At 43.5% G+C, this 19130-nt stretch overlaps 1 protein-coding gene across 1 annotated transcript in view; it reads right to left on the bottom strand.

Annotated features, from left to right (window-relative positions):
* The window catches only part of cdkal1 (CDK5 regulatory subunit associated protein 1-like 1), a 224619-nt gene that overhangs the window by 103471 nt on the left and 102018 nt on the right, over positions 1–19130 (bottom strand). The window contains exon 8 of the mRNA XM_083525620.1: positions 15489–15592. Coding sequence (XP_083381746.1) covers positions 15489–15592 — 104 coding nt within the window. The remainder of the gene's footprint in view (positions 1–15488; positions 15593–19130) is intronic.

Below are 19130 nucleotides of genomic sequence, written 5' to 3'. Positions count from 1 at the left end.
TTTATCTCTCTCTCCATCTCACTCCTCCTCTTTATCTCTCTCCATCTCACTCCTCCTCTTTATCTCTCTCCATCTCTCACCATCTCACTCCTCCTCTTTATCGCTCTCTCTCCACCTCACTCCCCCTCTTTATCTCTCTCTCCATCTCACTCCTCCTCATTTTTTCTCTCGCCATCTCTCCCCATCACACTCCTCCTCTTTATCTCTCCATCTCTCCCCATCTCACTCCTCCTCTTTCTCTCTCTCTCTCTCTCTCCCCACCTTACTTCTCTTTATCTCTCTTGCCATCTCTCCCCACCTCACTCCTCCTCTTTATTTCTCTCCCCATCTCACACCTCCTCTTTATCACTCCCCATCTCTCACGCCTCCTCCCCATCTCTCACTCCTACTCTTCATTTCTCTCATCTCTCACTCCTCCTTTTCATCTGTCAGTCTTTCTTCCTCTGCATCTCTCTCCCCAGCTCACTTCTTCTCTCCACCTCTCTCCTCCTCTTCATCTCTCACTCCTCCACTTCATCTCTGTCAATCTTTCTTTCTCTTCATCTCTCCCCATCTCTATCTCGTGTTTGTCTTCTTCATCTCCTCGTGTCCTCTCCATCTCTCTCTTTTTAGCTTACTTTTCTCCTCTTCATCTCTTTACCCTTTTCTGCGTCTCTCTTTATATCTCTTTATCCCTTTACATCTCTATTTTTCAATCATCTCTATTTTCTTCTACATTTCTATCCCTCACTCTCTCAACCTTTTTCCCACTCTTTCTCCTCTTTTTTTTTGGCTCTCCATCTTTCTATTCATCCCCATTTCTATTCCACAGATATAATTTTACACCTCTCAGTTTTTAAAAGTTTCCTCTAGTTTTCTTAAGATGACAAAATAAAAACTTCCCATTTCAATGTGTGTGCATGTCTGTGCGAGTGTGTGTGTGTGTGTGACAGAGAGAGTGTGTCTCACAGAAAAGTGGGCATGTCAGCTAGAGTCGCCGCCTTGTCAACATCTTGTTACCTGTGGATCTCATTAGTATGTGAACACACACTTTTTCTCTCTCTCTTTAACACACTTACACAGAACTCTCACTTCACTGTCTACCACCATCACGCCTGTACATGTCTATCCACCCCCCTCACTCCCTCGTTCATCCCCCCCTCTGTTCAAACAGGAGGAATTGAAAATGAAGAGAAAGATTAAAACACAGTGGGTGGAGGAGTGGAAACAGCATGCTCCTCCTCTCACTTCATTACGAAGGAGCTTTCAAACCAGAAAAAAGCTTCTTCTCTAATATGTGTATGGTGTAGGAAGTGGGGTATAGGGTGTGGTGTGTATGGTGTAGAGAGTGGGGTATAGGGTGTGGTGTGTATGGTGTAGAGAGTGGGGTATAGGGTGTGGTGTGTATGGTGTAGAGAGTGGGGTATAGGGTGTGGTGTGTATGGTGTAGAGAGTGGGGTATAGGGTGTGGTGTGTAAGGTGTAGAGAGTGGAGTATAGGGTGTGGTGTGTAAGGTGTAGGGAGTGAGATATAGGGTGTGGGGTGTATGGCGTAGAGAGTGGGGTATAGGGTGTGTTGTGTATGGTGTATGGAGTGGGGTATAGGGTGTGGTGTGTATTGTGTAGGGAGTGGGGTATAGGGTGTGGTATATAAGGTGTAGGGTGTGGTGTGTATGGTGTAGGAAGTGGGGTATAGGGTGTGGTGTGTATGGTGTAGAGAGTGGGGTATAGGGTGTGGTGTGTATGGTGTAGAGAGTGGGGTATAGGGTGTGGTGTGTATGGTGTAGAGAGTGGGGTATAGGGTGTGGTGTGTAAGGTGTAGAGAGTGGAGTATAGGGTGTGGTGTGTAAGGTGTAGGGAGTGAGATATAGGGTGTGGGGTGTATGGCGTAGAGAGTGGGGTATAGGGTGTGTTGTGTATGGTGTATGGAGTGGGGTATAGGGTGTGGTGTGTATTGTGTAGGGAGTGGGGTATAGGGTGTGGTATATAAGGTGTAGGGTGTGGTGTGTAAGGTATAGGGTGTGGTATATAAGGTGTAGGGTGTGGTGTGTATGGTGTAGGGAGTGGGGTATAGGGTGTGGTGTAAGGTATAGGGAGTGGGGTATAGGGTGTGGTGTGTATTGTGTAGGGAGTGGGGTATAGGGTGTGGTATATAAGGTGTAGGGTGTGGTGTGTAAGGTATAGGGTGTGGTTTATAAGGTGTAGGGTGTGGTGTGTATGGTGTAGGGAGTGGGATATAGGGTGTGGTGTAAGGTATAGGGAGTGGGGTATAGGGTGTGGTATATAAGGTGTAGGGTGTGGTGTGTATGGCGTAGAGAGAGGGGTATAGGGTGTGGTGTGTATGGTGTAGAGAGTGGGGTATAAGGTGTGGTTAATAAGGTGTGGGGAGTGGGGTATAGGGTGTGGTGTGTAAGGTGTAGGAAGTGGGGTATAGAGTGTGGTGTGTATGGTGTAGAGAATGGGGTATAGGGTGTGGTGTGTATGGTGTAGGGAGTGGGTTATAGGGTGTGGTGTGTATTGTGTAGGGAGTGGGGTATAGGGTGTGGTGTGTATTGTGTAGGGAGTGGGGTAAAGGGTGTGGTTTATAAGGTGTAGGGAGTGGGGTATAGGGTGTGGTGTGTATGGTGTAGAGAATGGGGTATAGGGTGTGGTGTGTATGGTGTAGAGAGCGGGGTATAGGGTGTGGTGTGTATGGTGTAGAGAGTGGGGTATAGGGTGTGGTGTGTAAGGTGTAGAGAGTGGAGTATAGGGTGTGGTGTGTAAGGTGTAGGGAGTGGGATATAGGGTGTGGGGTGTATGGTGTAGAGAGTGGGGTATAGGGTGTGGTGTGTATGGTGTAGAGAGTGGGGTATAGGGTGTGGTGTGTATGGTGTAGAAAGTGGGGTATAGGGTGTGGTATATAAGGTGTAGGGTGTGGTGTGCATGGTGTAGAGAGTGGGGTATAGGGTGTGGTGTGTAAGGTGTAGAGAGTGGGGTATAGGGTGTGGTGTGTAAGGTGTAGAGAGTGGGGTATAGGGTGTGGTGTGTAAGGTGTAGAGAGTGGGGTATAGGGTGTGGTGTATAAGGTGTAGAGAGTGGAGTATAGGGTGTGGTGTGTAAGGTGTAGAGAGTGGGATATAGGGTGTGGTGTGTAAGGTGTAGAGAGTGGGATATAGGGTGTGGGGTGTATGGTGTAGAGAGTGGGGTATAGGGTGTGGTGTATGGTGTAAAAAGTGGGGTATAGGGTGTGGTATATAAGGTGTAGGGTGTGGTGTGTATGGTGTAGAGAGTGGGGTATAGGGTGTGGTGTGTATGGTGTAGAGAGTGGGGTATAGGGTGTGGTGTGTATGGTGTAGAGAGTGCGGTATAGGGTGTGGTGTGTAAGGTGTAGAGAGTGGGGTGTAGGGTGTGGTGTGTAAGGTGTAGAGAGTGGAGTATAGGGTGTGGTGTGTAAGGTGTAGAGAGTGGAGTATAGAGTGTGGTGTGTAGGGTGTAAGGAGTGAGATTTAGGGTGTGGGGTGTATGGTGTAGCGAGTGTGGTATAGGGTGTATTGTGTATGGTGTAGCGAGTGGGGTATAGGGTGTGGTGTGTATGGTGTAGGGAGTGGGGTATAGGGTGTGGTATATAAGGTGTAGGGTGTGGTGTGTATGATGTAAAGAGTGGGGTATAGGGTTTGGTGTGTATGGTGTAGAGAGTGGGATATAGGGTGTGGTGTGTTTGGTGTAGAGAGTGGGGTATAGGGTGTAGTGTAAGGTATAGGGAGTGGGGTATAGGGTGTAGAGTGTATGTTGTAGAGAGTGGTGTGTAGGGTGTGGTGTGTATGGTAGAGAGTGGGGTATAGGGTGAGGTGTGTATGGTGTAGAGAGTGGGGTATAGGGTGTGGTGTGTATGGTGTAGAGAGTGGGGTATAGGGTGTGGTGTGTATGGTGTAGAGAGTGGGGTATAGGGTGTGGTGTGTATGGTGTAAAGAGTGGGGTATAGGGTGTGGTGTGTATGGTGTAGAGAGTGGGGTATAGGGTGTGGTGTGTATGGTGTAGAGAGTGGGGTATAGGGTGTGGTGTGTATGGTGTAGAGAGTGGGGTATAGGGTGTGGTGTGTATGGTGTAGAGAGTGGGGTATAGGGTGTGGTGTGTATGGTGTAGACAGTGGGGTATAGGGTGTGGTGTGTATGGTGTAGAGAGTGGGGTATAGGGTGTGGTATATAAAGTGTAGGGTGTGGTGGGTATGGTGTAGAGAGTGGGGTATAGGGTGTGGTGTGTATGGTGTAGAGAGTGGGGTATAGGGTGAGGTGTGTATCATGTAGGGAGTGGGGTATAGGGTGTGGTGTGTATCATGTAGGGAGTGGGGTGTAGGGTGTGGTGTGTATGTGTAGAGAGTGGGGTATAGGGTGTGGTGTGTATGGTGTAGAGAGTGGGGTATAGGGTGTGGTGTGTATGGTGTAGGGAGTGGGGTATAGGGTGTGGTGTGTATCATGTAGAGACTGGGGTATAGGGTGAGGTGTGTATCATGTAGGGAGTGGGGTATAGGGTGTGGTGTGTATCGTGTAGAGAGTGGGGTATAGGGTGTGGTGTGTATGGTGTAGAGAGTGTGGTATAGGGTGTGGTATATAAAGTGTACGGTGTGGTGTGTATGGTGTAGAGAGTGGGGTATAGGGTGAGGTGTGTATTATGTAGAGAGTGGGGTATAGGGTGTGGTATATAAAGTGTAGGGTGTGGTGGGTATGGTGTAGAGAGTGGGGTATAGGGTGTGGTGTGTATGGTGTAGAGAGTGGGGTATAGGGTGTGGTGTGTATCATGTAGGGAATGGGGTATAGGGTGTGGTGTGCATCATGTAGGGAATGGGGTATAGGGTGTGGTGTGTATGGTGTAGAGAGTGGGGTATAGGGTGTGGTGTGTATGGTGTAGAGAGTGGGGTATAGGGTGTGGTGTGTATCATGTAGGGAATGGGGTATAGGGTGTGGTGTGTATGGTGTAGAGAGTGGGGTATAGGGTGTGGTGTGTATGGTGTAGAGAGTGGGGTATAGGGTGTGGTGTGTATGGTGTAGAGAATGGGGTATAGGGTGTGGTGTGTGTGGTGTGTATGGTGTAGAGAGTGGGGTATAGGGTGTGGTGTGTATGGTGTAGAGAATGGGGTATAGGGTGTGGTGTGTATCATGTAGAGACTGGGGTATAGGGTGAGGTGTGTATCATGTAGGGAGTGGGGTATAGGGTGTGGTGTGTATGGTGTAGAGAATGGGGTATAGGGTGTGGTGTGTGTGGTGTGTATGGTGTAGAGAGTGGGGTATAGGGTGTGGTGTGTATGGTGTAGAGAATGGGGTATAGGGTGTGGTGTGTATCATGTAGAGACTGGGGTATAGGGTGAGGTGTGTATCATGTAGGGAGTGGGGTATAGGGTGTGGTGTGTATGGTGTAGAGAGTGGGGTATAGGGTGAGGTGTGTATCATGTAGGGAGTGGGGTATAGGGTGTAGTTTGTAAGGTATAGGGTTTAGAGTGTAGCGTGTAGTGTACAGTATATGGTGTAGGGTAGTAGGGTATTAGGTCTAAGTACGGTATAGTGTCGGAAGTTTGGTATTGTACATGGTGTAGGAAACAGTAAATGGGGTATAGGATAGAGGGTGTAAGGAATACGGAGCAAAGTGTACATAATGCAGTTGTCCAGCTAATTAATTAATATATATATATATATATATATATATATATATATATATATATATATATATATATATATATATATATATATATATACAGTGAGGAAAATAAGTATTTGAACACCCTGCTATTTTGCAAGTTCTCCCACTTAGAAATCATGGAGGGGTCTGAAATTGTCATCGTGGGTGCATGTCCACTGTGAGAGACATAATCTAAAAAAAAAAATCCAGAAATCACAATATATGATTTTTAAACTATTTATTTGTATGATACAGCTGCAAATAAGTATTTGAACACCTGTCTATCAGCTAGAATTCTGACCCTCAAAGACCTGTTAGTCTGCTTTTAAAATGTCCACCTCCACTACATTTATTATCCTAAATTAGATGCACCTGTTTAAGGTCGTTAGCTGCATAAAGACACCTGTCCACCCCATACAATCAGTAAGAATCCAACTACTAACATGGCCAAGACCAAAGAGCTGTCCAAAGACACTAGAGACAAAATTGTACACCTCCACAAGGCTGGAAAGGGCTACAGGGAAATTGCCAAGCATCTTGGTGAAAAAAGGTCCACTGTTGGATCAATCATTAGAAAATGGAAGAAGCTAAACATGACTGTCAATCTCCCTCGGACTGGGGCTCCATGCAAGATCTCACCTCGTGGGGTCTCAATGATCCTAAGAAAGGGGAGAAATCAGCCCAGAACTACACGGGAGGAGCTGGTCAATGACCTGAAAAGAGCTGGAACCACCGTTTCCAAGGTTACTGTTGGTAATACACTAAGACGTCATGGTTTGAAATCATGCATGGCACGGAAGGTTCCCCTGCTTAAACCAGCACATGTCCAGGCACGTCTTAAATTTGCCAATGACCATTTGGATGATCCAGAGGAGTCATGGAAGAAAGTCATGTGGTCAGATGAGACCAAAATAGAACTTTTGGGTCATAATTCCACTAAACGTGTTTGGAGGAAGAAGAATGATGAGTACCATCCCAAGAACATTATCCCTTCTGTGAAGCATGGGGGTGGTAGCATCATGCTTTGGGGGTGTTTTTCTGCACATGGGACAGGGTGACTGCACTGTATTAAGGAGAAGATGACCGTGGCCATGTATTGCGAGATTTTGGGGAACAACCTCCTTCCCTCAGTTAGAGCATTGAAGATGGGTCGAGGCTGGGTCTTCCAACATGACAATGACCCGAAGCACACAGCCAGGATAACCAGGGAGTGGCTCTGTAAGAAGCATATCAAGGTTCTGGGGTGGTCTAGCCAGTCTCCAGACCTAAACCCAATAGAGAATCTTTGGAGGAAGCTCAAACTCCGTGTTTCTCAGGGACAGGCCAGAAACCTGACTGATCTAGAGAAGATCTGTGTGGAGGAGTGGGCCAAAATCCCTCCTGCAGTGTGTGCAAACCTGGTGAAAAACTACAGGAAACGTTTGACCTCTGTAATTGCACACAAAGGCTACTGTACCAAATAGTAACATTGACTTTCTCAGGTGTTCAAATACTTATTTGCAGCTGTATCATACAAATAAATAATTAAAAATCATACATTGTGATTTCTTCCCGTGGGCTCACCACCTGCAGGAGGGACCGTAAGGGACCGGTGCTGAGAGGATTGGGCAGCAGTCGAAGGCAGGGGCCTTGACAGCCTGATCCCTGGACACGGAGAAGTGTCTGGGGAATCTGCTTAGACTGCTGCCCCCGCGACCCGAATTACGGATAAGCGGGAGAAGATGAAATGAAACATTGTGATTTCTGGAATTATTTTTTTTAGATTATGTCTCTCACAGTCGAAATTAACCTACGATGACAATTTCAGACCCCTCCATGATTTCTAAGTGGGAGAACTTGCAAAATAGCAGGGTGTTCAAATACTTATTTTCCTCACTGTATATATATATAGATAGATAGATAGATAGATAGATAGATAGATAGATAGATAGATAGATAGATAGATAGATAGAGAGAGAGAGAGAGAGAGAGAGAGAGAGAGAGAGAGAGCGAGAGAGAGAGAGAGAGAGAGACTGATTTTGTCCAGGAGTGAATGTAAAACATCACTGCCCCCTGTTGGAGCTCGGGTGAACATTCCCACCTATTCACACCAACTCTCACACACACAAAAGACACACAATTATCCCACTTTAACTCTGTACCACACACACACACACACACACACACACACACACACACACACACACACACACACACACACCAATCAACCACAACACACACACAAATGCTCCACATGCACAACCCTCCCCCACTATACATGCACAGACTCTGCTCTCCCACTGTACACACACACACACACACACACACACACACACACACACACACACACACACACACACACACACACACACACGTTCTTTTGGCAAAAAAAAAAAAAAAAGCACAAAAGCCTGATCTGTTAACTTTGTGTGGCACTGTGAGTATAGGGTTACAGTTTGCCACAAACACACAAACGCACAAATCTACTTGCACTTAACAATACACATATTGTGTAACCTAATTCTCTTAGGGTCACGTGATCCTTGACCTGACTGACACAAGACCACAGAAGCACAGAAAACCTCCCTGATCCTGAGTGTGAGAAACAGGAATTCTGCTCACACACACACACACACACACACACACACACACACACACACACACACACACACACACACACACACACACACACACACACACACACACACACACACACACACACACACACAGAGAGGAAAAAACTAGAGAATAATAATTCCTAAAGAAATACAAATAAAGGATAGAGAGTCGATGAGAAACCCATTTCCAAAAATGTTGGGACACAAATTGTGAAATAAAACGCAATTAAAAATTGCAATTAAAATGCAATGATGTGGAAGTTTCAAATTTCATTCAGAATACAACATACAGTGGGGCAAAAAAGTATTCAGTCAGCCACCAAGTTCTCCCACTTAAAAAGATGAGAGAGGCCTGTAATTTCCATCATAAGTACACTTCAACTATGAGAGACAAAATGAGAAATAAAATCCAGAAAATCACATTGTCTGATTTTAAAGAATTTATTTGCAAATTATGGTGGAAAATAAATATTTGGTCAATAACAAAAGTTCATCTCAATACTTTGTTATATACCCTTTGTTGGCAATGACAGATCAAATGTTTTCTGTAAGTCTCCACAAGGTTTTTACACACTGTTGCTGGTAGTTTGGTCCATTCCTCCATGTAGATCTCCTCTAGAGCAGTGATGTTTTGGGGCTGTCACTGGGCAACACGGATTTTTAACTCCCTCCAAAGATTTTCTATGGGGTTGAGATCTGGACACTGGCGAGGCCACTCCAGGACCTTGAAGTGCTTCTTACACTCCTTCGTTTGCCCGGGCGGTGTGTTTGGGATCACTGTTATGCTGAAAGACCCAGCCACGTTTCATCTTCAATGCCCTTGCTGATGGAAGGTGGTTTTCACTCAAAATCTCACGATACATGACCCCATTCATTCTTTTCTTTACACGGATCAGTCGTCCTGGTCCCTTTGCAGAAAAACAGCCCCAAAGCAAGATGTTTCCACCCCCATGCTTCACGGCAGGTATGGTGTTCTTAGGATGCAACTCAGCATTCTTTCTCCTCCAAACATGACAAGTTGAGTTTTTACCGTTCTTGTTGATCTTGTTGTCGTGATCGTTTTGACCCCATGGGGTGAGATCTTGCGTGGAGCACCAGATCGATGGAGATTATCAGTGGTCTTGTATGTCTTCCATTTTCTAATAATTGCTTCCACAGTTGATTTCTTCACACCAGGCTGCTTACCTATTGCAGATTCAGTCTTCCCAGCCTGGTGCAGGTCTACAATTTTGTTTCTGGTGCCCTTTGACAGCTCTTTGGTCTTGGCCATAGTGGAGTTTGGAGTCGGACTGTTTGAGGTTGTGGACAGGTGTCTTTTATACTGATAACGAGTTCAAACAGGTGCCATTAATACAGACAACAAGTGGAGGACAGAGGAGCCTCTGAAAGAAGTTGTTACAGGTCTATGAGAGCCAGAAATCTTGCTTTTTTTGTAGGTGACCAAATACTTATTTTCCACCATAATTTGCAAATAAATCCTTCTTCTACGCAGCCATGATGATGTAATTGATGTGGTCTGGCATTGTCATGTTGGAAAATGCAAGGTCTTCCCTAAAAGAGACGATGTCTGGATGGGAGCACATGTTGTTCTAGAACTTGGATATACCTTTCAGCATTGATGGTTGATGATTGCTGCCAATCTTGACTTCTGAGAGACACTGCCACTCTGAGGCTCTTTTTATACCCAATCATGTTGCCAATTGACCTAATAAGTTGCAAATTGGTTCTCCAGCTGTTCCTTATATGTACGTTTAACTTTTCCGGCCTCTTATTGCTACCTGTCCCAACTTTTTTTTAAATGTGTAGCGCTCATGAAATCCAAAATGAGCCAATATTTGGCATGACATTTTAAAATGTCTCCCTTTCGACATTTGATATGTTATCTTAGTTTATTAGATTTGTAAATTATTGCATTACTTTTTTATTCACAATTTGTACAGTGTCAACTTTTTTGGAATCGGGTGTGTACTATGTAAAAAACATTCATTAACTTCATAGCATTAACACACACACACACACACACACACACACACACACACACACACACACACACACAGGCTTCAGCACACCTGCTGTAATTACCTCCATTAATCAATTCTAATACATACACACTGTTAGACTAATAACCACAATCAAACAGGAAGTAACAAATAATAAACTTGAAAAAAGAAAATAAGCACGAGGGATGATTGTAGAAATGTGGAAGTAGATGGATGGAGTGATGGAATAAATGAAGGAGAAGATGGAAAGTAACAGGGAAATAAGAAAGGTAGAGTGAGAGACATGGAGAAATAAGGAGCTATGGAGAGGGATGGATGAAAGGATGAGATGTAGAGAAAAATAAGTGGGGATGAGAAGATGTAGAGATAGATTAATGAAAGAGAGTGATGAGATGTAGAGAGGGATAGATGGAGTGATGAGTAGATGTAGAGAGGGATATATTAAGAGATGAGAAGATGTAGGAAGGGATAGATGGAGGGATGAGAAGATGTACAGAGGGATGGATGAAGAGATGAGATGTAAAGAGGGATAATATGGAGTGATGAGAAAGATGGATTGAGAGATGAGATAAAAAGAGGGATGGATGGAGGGATGATAAGGTGATAAGCTGAATTGAGAAGATACTTCATGAGGATGTGTGCGCACCTGAGCGAGTGTGAAAAACAGCTTCACATGACCTTGACAGCTGCTGTTTACAGTCCAGATTACACACATCACATTTAACACAAAAACACAAAGTGCACAGTGTAGCTTTTCTCTCTCTCTCACTCACACACACTTCAAATGTTTAGGGATGTGTGTGTGTGTGTGTGTGTGTGTGTGTGTGTGTGTGTGTGTGTGTGTGTGTGTGTGTGTGTGTGTGTGTGTCCTCTGTGTAAATTAAATCAGTGTGTTAAAGGTAAGAAGGGAACATATGGTGCATGAGGACACGTTAAGAGACCTGGGATACAGCTCGCGCACACACACACACACACACACACACACACACACACACACACACACACACACACACACACACACACAGGTTAAGGTGCACAGAAAGACTACGTAGGAGATTTAAAGCACCTGGACAGTCAGCTCAAGGTCAGACGCAGATGCCAGTAACAGCAACATTTATTTCTCCCTTGTTTATTTGTTTGTTTGTTTTTCTGAAACAACAAATCGTATATTTTTTAATATATAAATCACCAGGTGATACTTCCACCATAGTACGATTGCTGTTTGCATCATGCAAAACCTTCACAGCTGTTTAACTCATATTTAACTCATATTAGCGCTTCGACAGTACCATGTGCATTCCACAAAACCAGAGAGAAATCACAGATTCTGATTGGACAGCAGCCCCACACGTAGAGAGCACTCTGAGTTTTGAGTGAATCTGCTGAAATTGAACACAAACTCGCACGCAAAGCACAAAGATACGAAAAAGTGTAAATCCAGTGAGGTTCTGTTTCCCTTAATAAGATCACTGCTGGTACACTACGTGAAGTGCGCACTAGACTGATCGACTCTGCTGCATTATTTAGGACGCGTCCATCAACACTGCTTTATTACTGCATTCACAGACACAGCCGTGTGATCGGGTTACACAACTCCATGGCCTTGGACTGAGGGAGTGGAAAGATAGTGAGAGACGTGAGAGAAGGGGTGTAACGGTACACAGTTCACAGGTCTGTACATGTTTCGGTTTTGAAGTCACAGTTTGTGGGGTTTTTTATTATTTTTTTATTAAAGTGGTTTATTAATAATAACGTTTGTGATTAACAACATTTAAGAGTTTACATTTATTAAACAATTTTAAATAAAATGCCTACTTGGTTAAATAATATTATATATATATATATATATATATATATATATATATATATATATATATATATATATATATATATATATATATATATAATATTTTGCCATTTTTATAAAAATAAAATAAATAAAATGAACGCAATACACTTATTATATTGATTAAGTTGAGTAAACAATCAAATTTGCACAAATTCAATTGATTAAATACAATTAAATAAATGGAAAAATTAAATAGTTTACATTTGTTATGCCCTAATTGGGAAGATGTGTATGGAAATGTGTGCGTGTTTTACATTTATTCTGTAATTTTCTGAAGATATGACCTACTTAACTGTTCTGCTTATTTCAGCAAACTTTAACAAATGTCTTCATTGTTCTACTCTTCATCTATTCACTCTCTCAATATGTGGAATTGTCAGAATTGCTTAAAGCTGGACATAAAACAAAAAACTACAATCCATAGCTAGCGTTAGCCACTAGTCACTAAGAATGTTAAGAATAAAACAGAATAGCCTTTATTTGTCACATATACATTACAGCACAGTGAAATTTGTTCTTCGCATATCCCAGCTTGCTCAAAAGCTGAGGTCAGAGTGCAGGGTCAGCCATGATACGGCGCCCCTGGAGCACAGAGGGTTAAGGGCCTTGCTCAAGGGCCCAAAGAGTGGCAGTTTGGCGATACCAATGCTTGAACCCCTGACCTTCCGATCAGTAGCCCAACGCCTTAACCACTGGAGCTACCACTTCCTGGTTAGCATGTGTATGTACCGTTAGGTGTACCGAAACATGTGTACCATTACGTGTGTAGCATTACATGTGTACCGAATGTGTGAACCGTTACATGCGTAACTGAATGTGTTTACCGTTACATGTTTACGGAAAATGTGTACCGTTTCCCATTGAACCGTTACATCCCTAAAATATAAACACTCAGGCATATAGTATCATCAAAAATTATCAATAGTTTAAAAGTTTAAGGCACTTTTGCGTTTATAAAATATCTAGATACAAGAGAGCCCAAGGTAAAGTGTGGAACTGTGTGTGTGTGTGTGTTTACATGAGCTCCACATTAAACTGTCCATGTTGAACATGTGTGTTATTTTTAAGTGTCTGTCTCTGGATGTCTGTGTTTGTGTGTGTGTTTCGAGTGTGTGAGCTCGGGAGTGTGTGTCAGGCATGTCTGGCTTGTGTCTCTCTGTGTGTGTGTGTGTGTGTGTGTGTGTGTTGTGCCATTAATGGAATGAGTGTGTTTGACAGTTAAGTGTGTTTGTGTCAGAGAATGAGCAGGTTTATGGATGTCTAAGTGTCAGTAAGTGTGTGTGTGTGTGTGTGTGTGTGTGTGTGTGTGTGTGTGTGTGTGTGTGTGTGTGTGTGTCATGCACAGCTATGCGAGTCTCTTATAGAGCAGACATCAGCACTACTCTGGAATGTATAAACACCGACTTGACCTGTGTGTGTTTTCCCCAACTGAACTTAGTTGGACTCGGTGCTGAGTTCACATCATAGCATGAAAAACGTGCACACAAGCACACACACACAGACCTGTGTAAGGGTGTGTGTAAGGTCTGTAAGAGTGGACAGTTTTGCATGGTGCTAACTAGTGGTGGTGGTGGTAGTGACGAGCGCTGGTTCTGATCGACAGGCTCCTCTAATGAAAGTTTGCGGTTTGCACTCGGCCTCCTGAATATGAATAAAAGATGAGCAGTAAATAAATAATAACTCCAGACGAGACTTTAGTCGATACTTTAATCTCAGCCTGCCTTCACCGGGCGTCAATCGACCTTCAGCAAAAATAAATAAATCAAATTTAAAAGCACTTAATATGAAGAGCAGGACAGGAGTCTGTCGACTACTACTTTTACAGCTCGAGTTTTAGATAGAGGTGATATTCTGTGCACTTGTCTGGCCACGAGATTCTGTATTTAAAAACACACAAAAGGAAGTGAACACAAGTAAAACAAATTATGGCATTCATAAATTATACATTGAACATAAACAACATACAGCACAGCACTAACAGTACTGTATCAGAGAGAGAGCGAGAGAGAGAGAAATACAAGAAGAAAAAAAAGTAGGAAAATGGAAAAAAAAAAGCAAGAAAGAAAGCTAGAAAGAAAAAGCAAGAAAAGAAAGAAAACTGCTGTTTTCTTTGCAGTGAAAATACAGTCGGTATGTAAGAGGGTTCTGTCTTAAGGAACCCATGTAACCCTGGACACAGACAGTTTACTGAGCATTGGACGTAGTAATAAATAAATTGTGTGAATAAGTTTGATGTTGGAGAAATGATGAATGATGGTGTTTAGGAGCAAAGTACATTCCAGTGACTGTAAGAGAAAACATGAGGAACGTGTGTGTGAGTGAGAGAGAGAGAGAGAAACCGAGAGAAAGTCAACAGGACGGTTAATGGAAACGAGTTCATTTGACTAACAACGTGCCGATCCTCGAGTAAACAGAGTCCCATCAGTGGCATAAATCACTAAGCCAAGTCTGATACAGGGATTAAAATCACAGAGGGCGGGGTATGCAAAATAAAGTCATAAAACTGTATGATGATGAACATCACATCATTGCCAAAACACAAAAAACCTCTTCAGTCTGGGGATGAACTTCCTGAGGGGAGGAAAGAGCCCTGATCTCAGTTCAGTTCGCATTAACACAACACGCACCCAGTGTAGTGTACACAGAACAGCACATTCTCAACTCCTGTGAACTCCCAAAAACAATGTTCTCAAAACAAACCCATAGCTCAAAACAGCCGAAAAGCGACTGTACACACAAAAAACACACAGTTCCTCTTTTCTCTCCATCAGTTGATCACTTCTTCCTCCTTTTAAGCTGCTGTTTACTTCTTGGTTTCTCTTCCCTTTGCTGCTCGTACACACGCATACTGTATATTAGAGCAGCAGATAGCAAGTACCAGGTCTTACACTTTTCTGTGGGGATCTTTTGTTTTCTATTTGAGTTTCCATTGGTTACCCAAGTACATACATTATATATATATATATATATATATATATATATATATATATATCCCACTACTGCTGAATTTCTGACTATTAGAAACCGCTCCCTCCTGCTCCAGCCTGCTCCCGCAAACATTGTCACAGCTTATAAAAACTGTATAAAAATGCACACAAATGTTAGGGCTACGACTAACTTACTGAATAATAACACACATGTCGAACTTGCATTGTTTTGTTTTTGTGACCTAAATACCCGTTTTCATTTGCTGACTCTTGTTATATAGGCATATGGCAAATCGCGGAACTGCGGGACTCACGCTACGTTTGTTTGACCACCCACTCCCGCAGGCAGCAAGGGTAAATGCGCCGCTCCTGCGAGATCCGCGTTGGGTCCCCCATCCCAATGCAGCTTTCTAGTTCCAACTGGTTCGAAAAATCTTTATGTACGCAATAGCATTTGAACACACAGCAGAATGTGGAAACGCACTCACCCTGGAAGGACTGTCTGGCCCGTTCCACCAGTTCTTCGATAGGGTAGCTGGCCAGGTCTCCTCGCGCGTGCTTGGTTTTGCAATACGTGCAAGCGTTCAAGCATCTGGAAGAGAACCGGAACACGTTAGCTTGGTGACAAACACTTCCGTACACATTCTGACTAGAACATCTTTATACACCCGTGTTTCCACAGTTCCAGCTCATTTCGCCTCCAACTAAGATGGAGTGAGACACATCAACTTCACACCAGGAGGGCTCAGGAACCGCAGACCCGGGAACGCTCAGAGGAGCAACGCCCGTGAATCTTCTCGAAGCGCAAGGAATTCTAATGCAATTCCTCCTGGCCAGTCGTTATTTGCAGCATTAGCGCCGTTCCTGGACAAATCTTCTTTTGTGTTATTCAAAGCCTGAGGGTTGTGTATGTGTATGTACGTGTTGTGATGGCTTTATTATGGTAATGCAGTGCTAGATAACTTCATGCACAACACTAATGATCTAAAAACTTCATTCCGATTTAGAGCTATACAAAGCCCCGTTTGTGTCAGAGTCTATAAAAATCCTCTGCAGTGTGGCAATACTCCGCGCTCGCATGCCCCATCAGCCTCGGTATCTGTCTTTAAACAGACAGGCCAGCTGGATTAATGGGCCTTTGTAGACGCTCCAGGCGTCTCGTTTCTGACATGAGATGCTCTTTAATGGAGAACATCTATCTCACAGCACTTTCCCAAATTAAACCCGGCATTAAAAGATGGAGGACGGGTCACATGGCCTGGGTGTTTGGAGAAAACAACCCTCCGAGGCCTTCTTTAATGTAACGCGGCGCGGAGCAGCAGATCGTTACGAGGCCACGACCTCCATTTAATATCTGGTAGCTTCATTGAGTCGTTACGCGGTAACTAAGCGTAAATAATTACAATACAATGTCAAATATTAGTCTGCGCTGGATCAAGTGCTATTCGATGTGTGGCTGAATCATGAGGTTTTGGAAGCTGTTTTGTTTTAAACAGTGATTAATACAAGTAAAACTATTATTCAGGCATATATTTCGATACCCCTCGGCTCGTTTCCTATTGTCTTTTGCTTAAGAGTAAAAGTTCCCCCCTCAGTCAGCAGGTTTTAATCCGAAACATGCTCCCAGAAATGCATGTGCGCGAGACGATTTTGAATATGCATAACTTTCCCCATGTAAATCCTGATTTAACCTGTAGGACAGAGCTGTAACTGGAATCTTTTCCCTTCTTCCCTGGAAAACCTGCTCCGTTTAACCAAATTGAACAAATCTGCTTACCGAAACACGTCTCTGCCCCCAGGTCTCCACCTGCAGCGACTTAATTTCTTAATTACTTTCCTCGCAAGTCATGCATTTCCCCTCGCCCTTAATTATGGGGAAAACTCACAAGGACAATATGCTTTAATCGGGACTCGGAAGGCAAAGGCAGTGGATGATGAGGGGTGGTAAAGGGACCCCAATAAAGTCGCTCGATTCCTCTTCCTCGTTAATTCAGTGACACTGCTGACTCTGAGACAACGCAGGAAGCCTCAGAGCTCCCTCGGTTTATTAATTCAAGCCCCAGTGTGAGCATCTGAACAAAATTGCACCCTAAGAAAAAAAAAAAGGGTCCGAGCGAGCAAGCAAAACTTCCGCAAGACTTGATAAACAGTCGAGGTCCCAAGTCAACCGCGACTGTTTTGTTGTGCGTGGGGTTTTTTACGCATGACTAGAAGGTAATTAAAAAGAAAGTTTAAACCTCGACTGAGTGGTACGGCTCATGCCGTTTGGCAGCAAGGAAGGCAAACCGAGGAAAAACCTTGAGCTGGAACACAGCGAGGAGAAGTGTGTTGCAACGTCAAAGTTAAAGACATGTCGAGACGTGCAGTGGGGAGGTTTACTGTGGTAAAAAGGCAAACAAAAAAAAACACACACGTGCCAGAGTTCTGTGGTCAGGCACGATGGGAGTCTTTTCTCCACGAATACAAGACAGAACTGATGAGTCAGTGTCACCATGGAGATGCGCTGGGAAACAAGCATGTGCTAGACAAAAAAAAAAAAATGAAATAAAATAACTCTGACCACATCACAGGAACGACTCATGCTCTTGCCGGCCGCTCTCAGTGCTCCTCTCTCACACAAACATGGAAAAGCTAGCGAGCTCACACACCCACACAACAGAACAGCCAGCGAACACGACCGACAAAACTTTCAGCTGGGTGGCTTTTTAATATAATATAATAAAAAAAACACACAATATGACCCCCCTTCCTAGACCAACTAGAAATGCACCATTGTCAATAATTACAAGGGAACAAAGTGGTTGATGGAACTTAAACGTTTGTGTAAGTTCTTGTCTATGCCAAGTCAACAATCTTTATTTTGAGACCATATGAGAACATTCCCTTATTTCCCAGGTTCCACCTGAGACCTGGGTTGAATTAATAAGATCCCGAAACTACACGACAACGAGGTGAGGCTTCGGTCTAACAGCTCGGAGAAGGAGCTTACAGGAGCTTAGAGCATCAGCACTCAGCCTCGACAGCCTTTAACGAGCTTTAACAAGCATTATCATTAGATCACCTCTGGTCTATTAGAATTCATTAGAGTGCGCCGTGAAGACAAGAGATGATGTGCGGGGTTTGCCAGAGAAAAAGAGAAAAAAAAAAGACCTCTGCTCTGTACTCAAAGATTCCAGTTTTTTCTTCCTGACCGGTTGGCCTCATCAGGCTGCACAGCAAACTAGTGCACAAAAAACCCTTTGTATAAACTCACTCACGTTATAAAGAGGTCAGCTCGGACAACTTATCCCTTCCTTTGATGAGGCATGAAAACCAGGGAAGGAAATGCGCATCTGTTGGGAATAAAAAGGAAAAGCGTGCGTCGGACTTTCCCAGATTCGTGCCACGTGAAGCGTTACGGGCCAACACTTCATCCACTGGGCACTCATCTCTGGAGAACGTGCTTCCACGCAAAAAAAAGGCTGCAAGGTTTATTCGAGTATGCAGGAGATCAGAGATAAACACGGTGGAAAGCTCTCGGTGACGGACATGACTGTGTTTTAAAGGTCTCTGAAGTATTACCCACAACCCCGTGTTAGCAACTCTACACTTCAAAACCAAAGTTCAGTGGTGGATGAAGTACACAAAACCATGTACTTGAGTTCAAGTAGAAATATTACTGCAATCTATATATTACTACAAACGGTAAAATATTACTCCATTAAAGTCCTCCCTTTAAAATGTCACTCAAGAAAAATTACAAAAGTATTATGATTTATTATGGCTATGATGTCATTTTTTTTTGTCACAAGACCCTTAGTCACTCATAGCACCACCGATATATTAATAGAATGATATTAATTAGTAAAAACACTGATAAAAAATCATCATGAGCCCAAAACCTTTTTTTTCAACTACCTTAAAAAAATAAAAATGAAGGCCAGAGTTGTTGAACAGAGAGAAGTTTTTCCCATCATTCTTCCTCTCAAAATTCTGCTTGCTGTTGAACTAAAGCTGAACTGTATGTTGGTGAAAAGTAGATACCAGCAAGCACCAATCAGAACAAGTCCATAACAGAGCGGGCGCTCTACACTGATTGGTGGCTTGCTGTGTGATTGACCAGTTAGGTTTTTTCGCTTATAAATAAAAAA

The sequence above is a fragment of the Silurus aristotelis genome, assembly GCF_946808225.1.
Source record: "Silurus aristotelis genome assembly, chromosome: 1".
In the NCBI taxonomy this organism is placed as follows: Eukaryota; Metazoa; Chordata; class Actinopteri; order Siluriformes; family Siluridae; genus Silurus; species Silurus aristotelis.
This window is presented reverse-complemented; position numbering and strand designations above follow the sequence as displayed.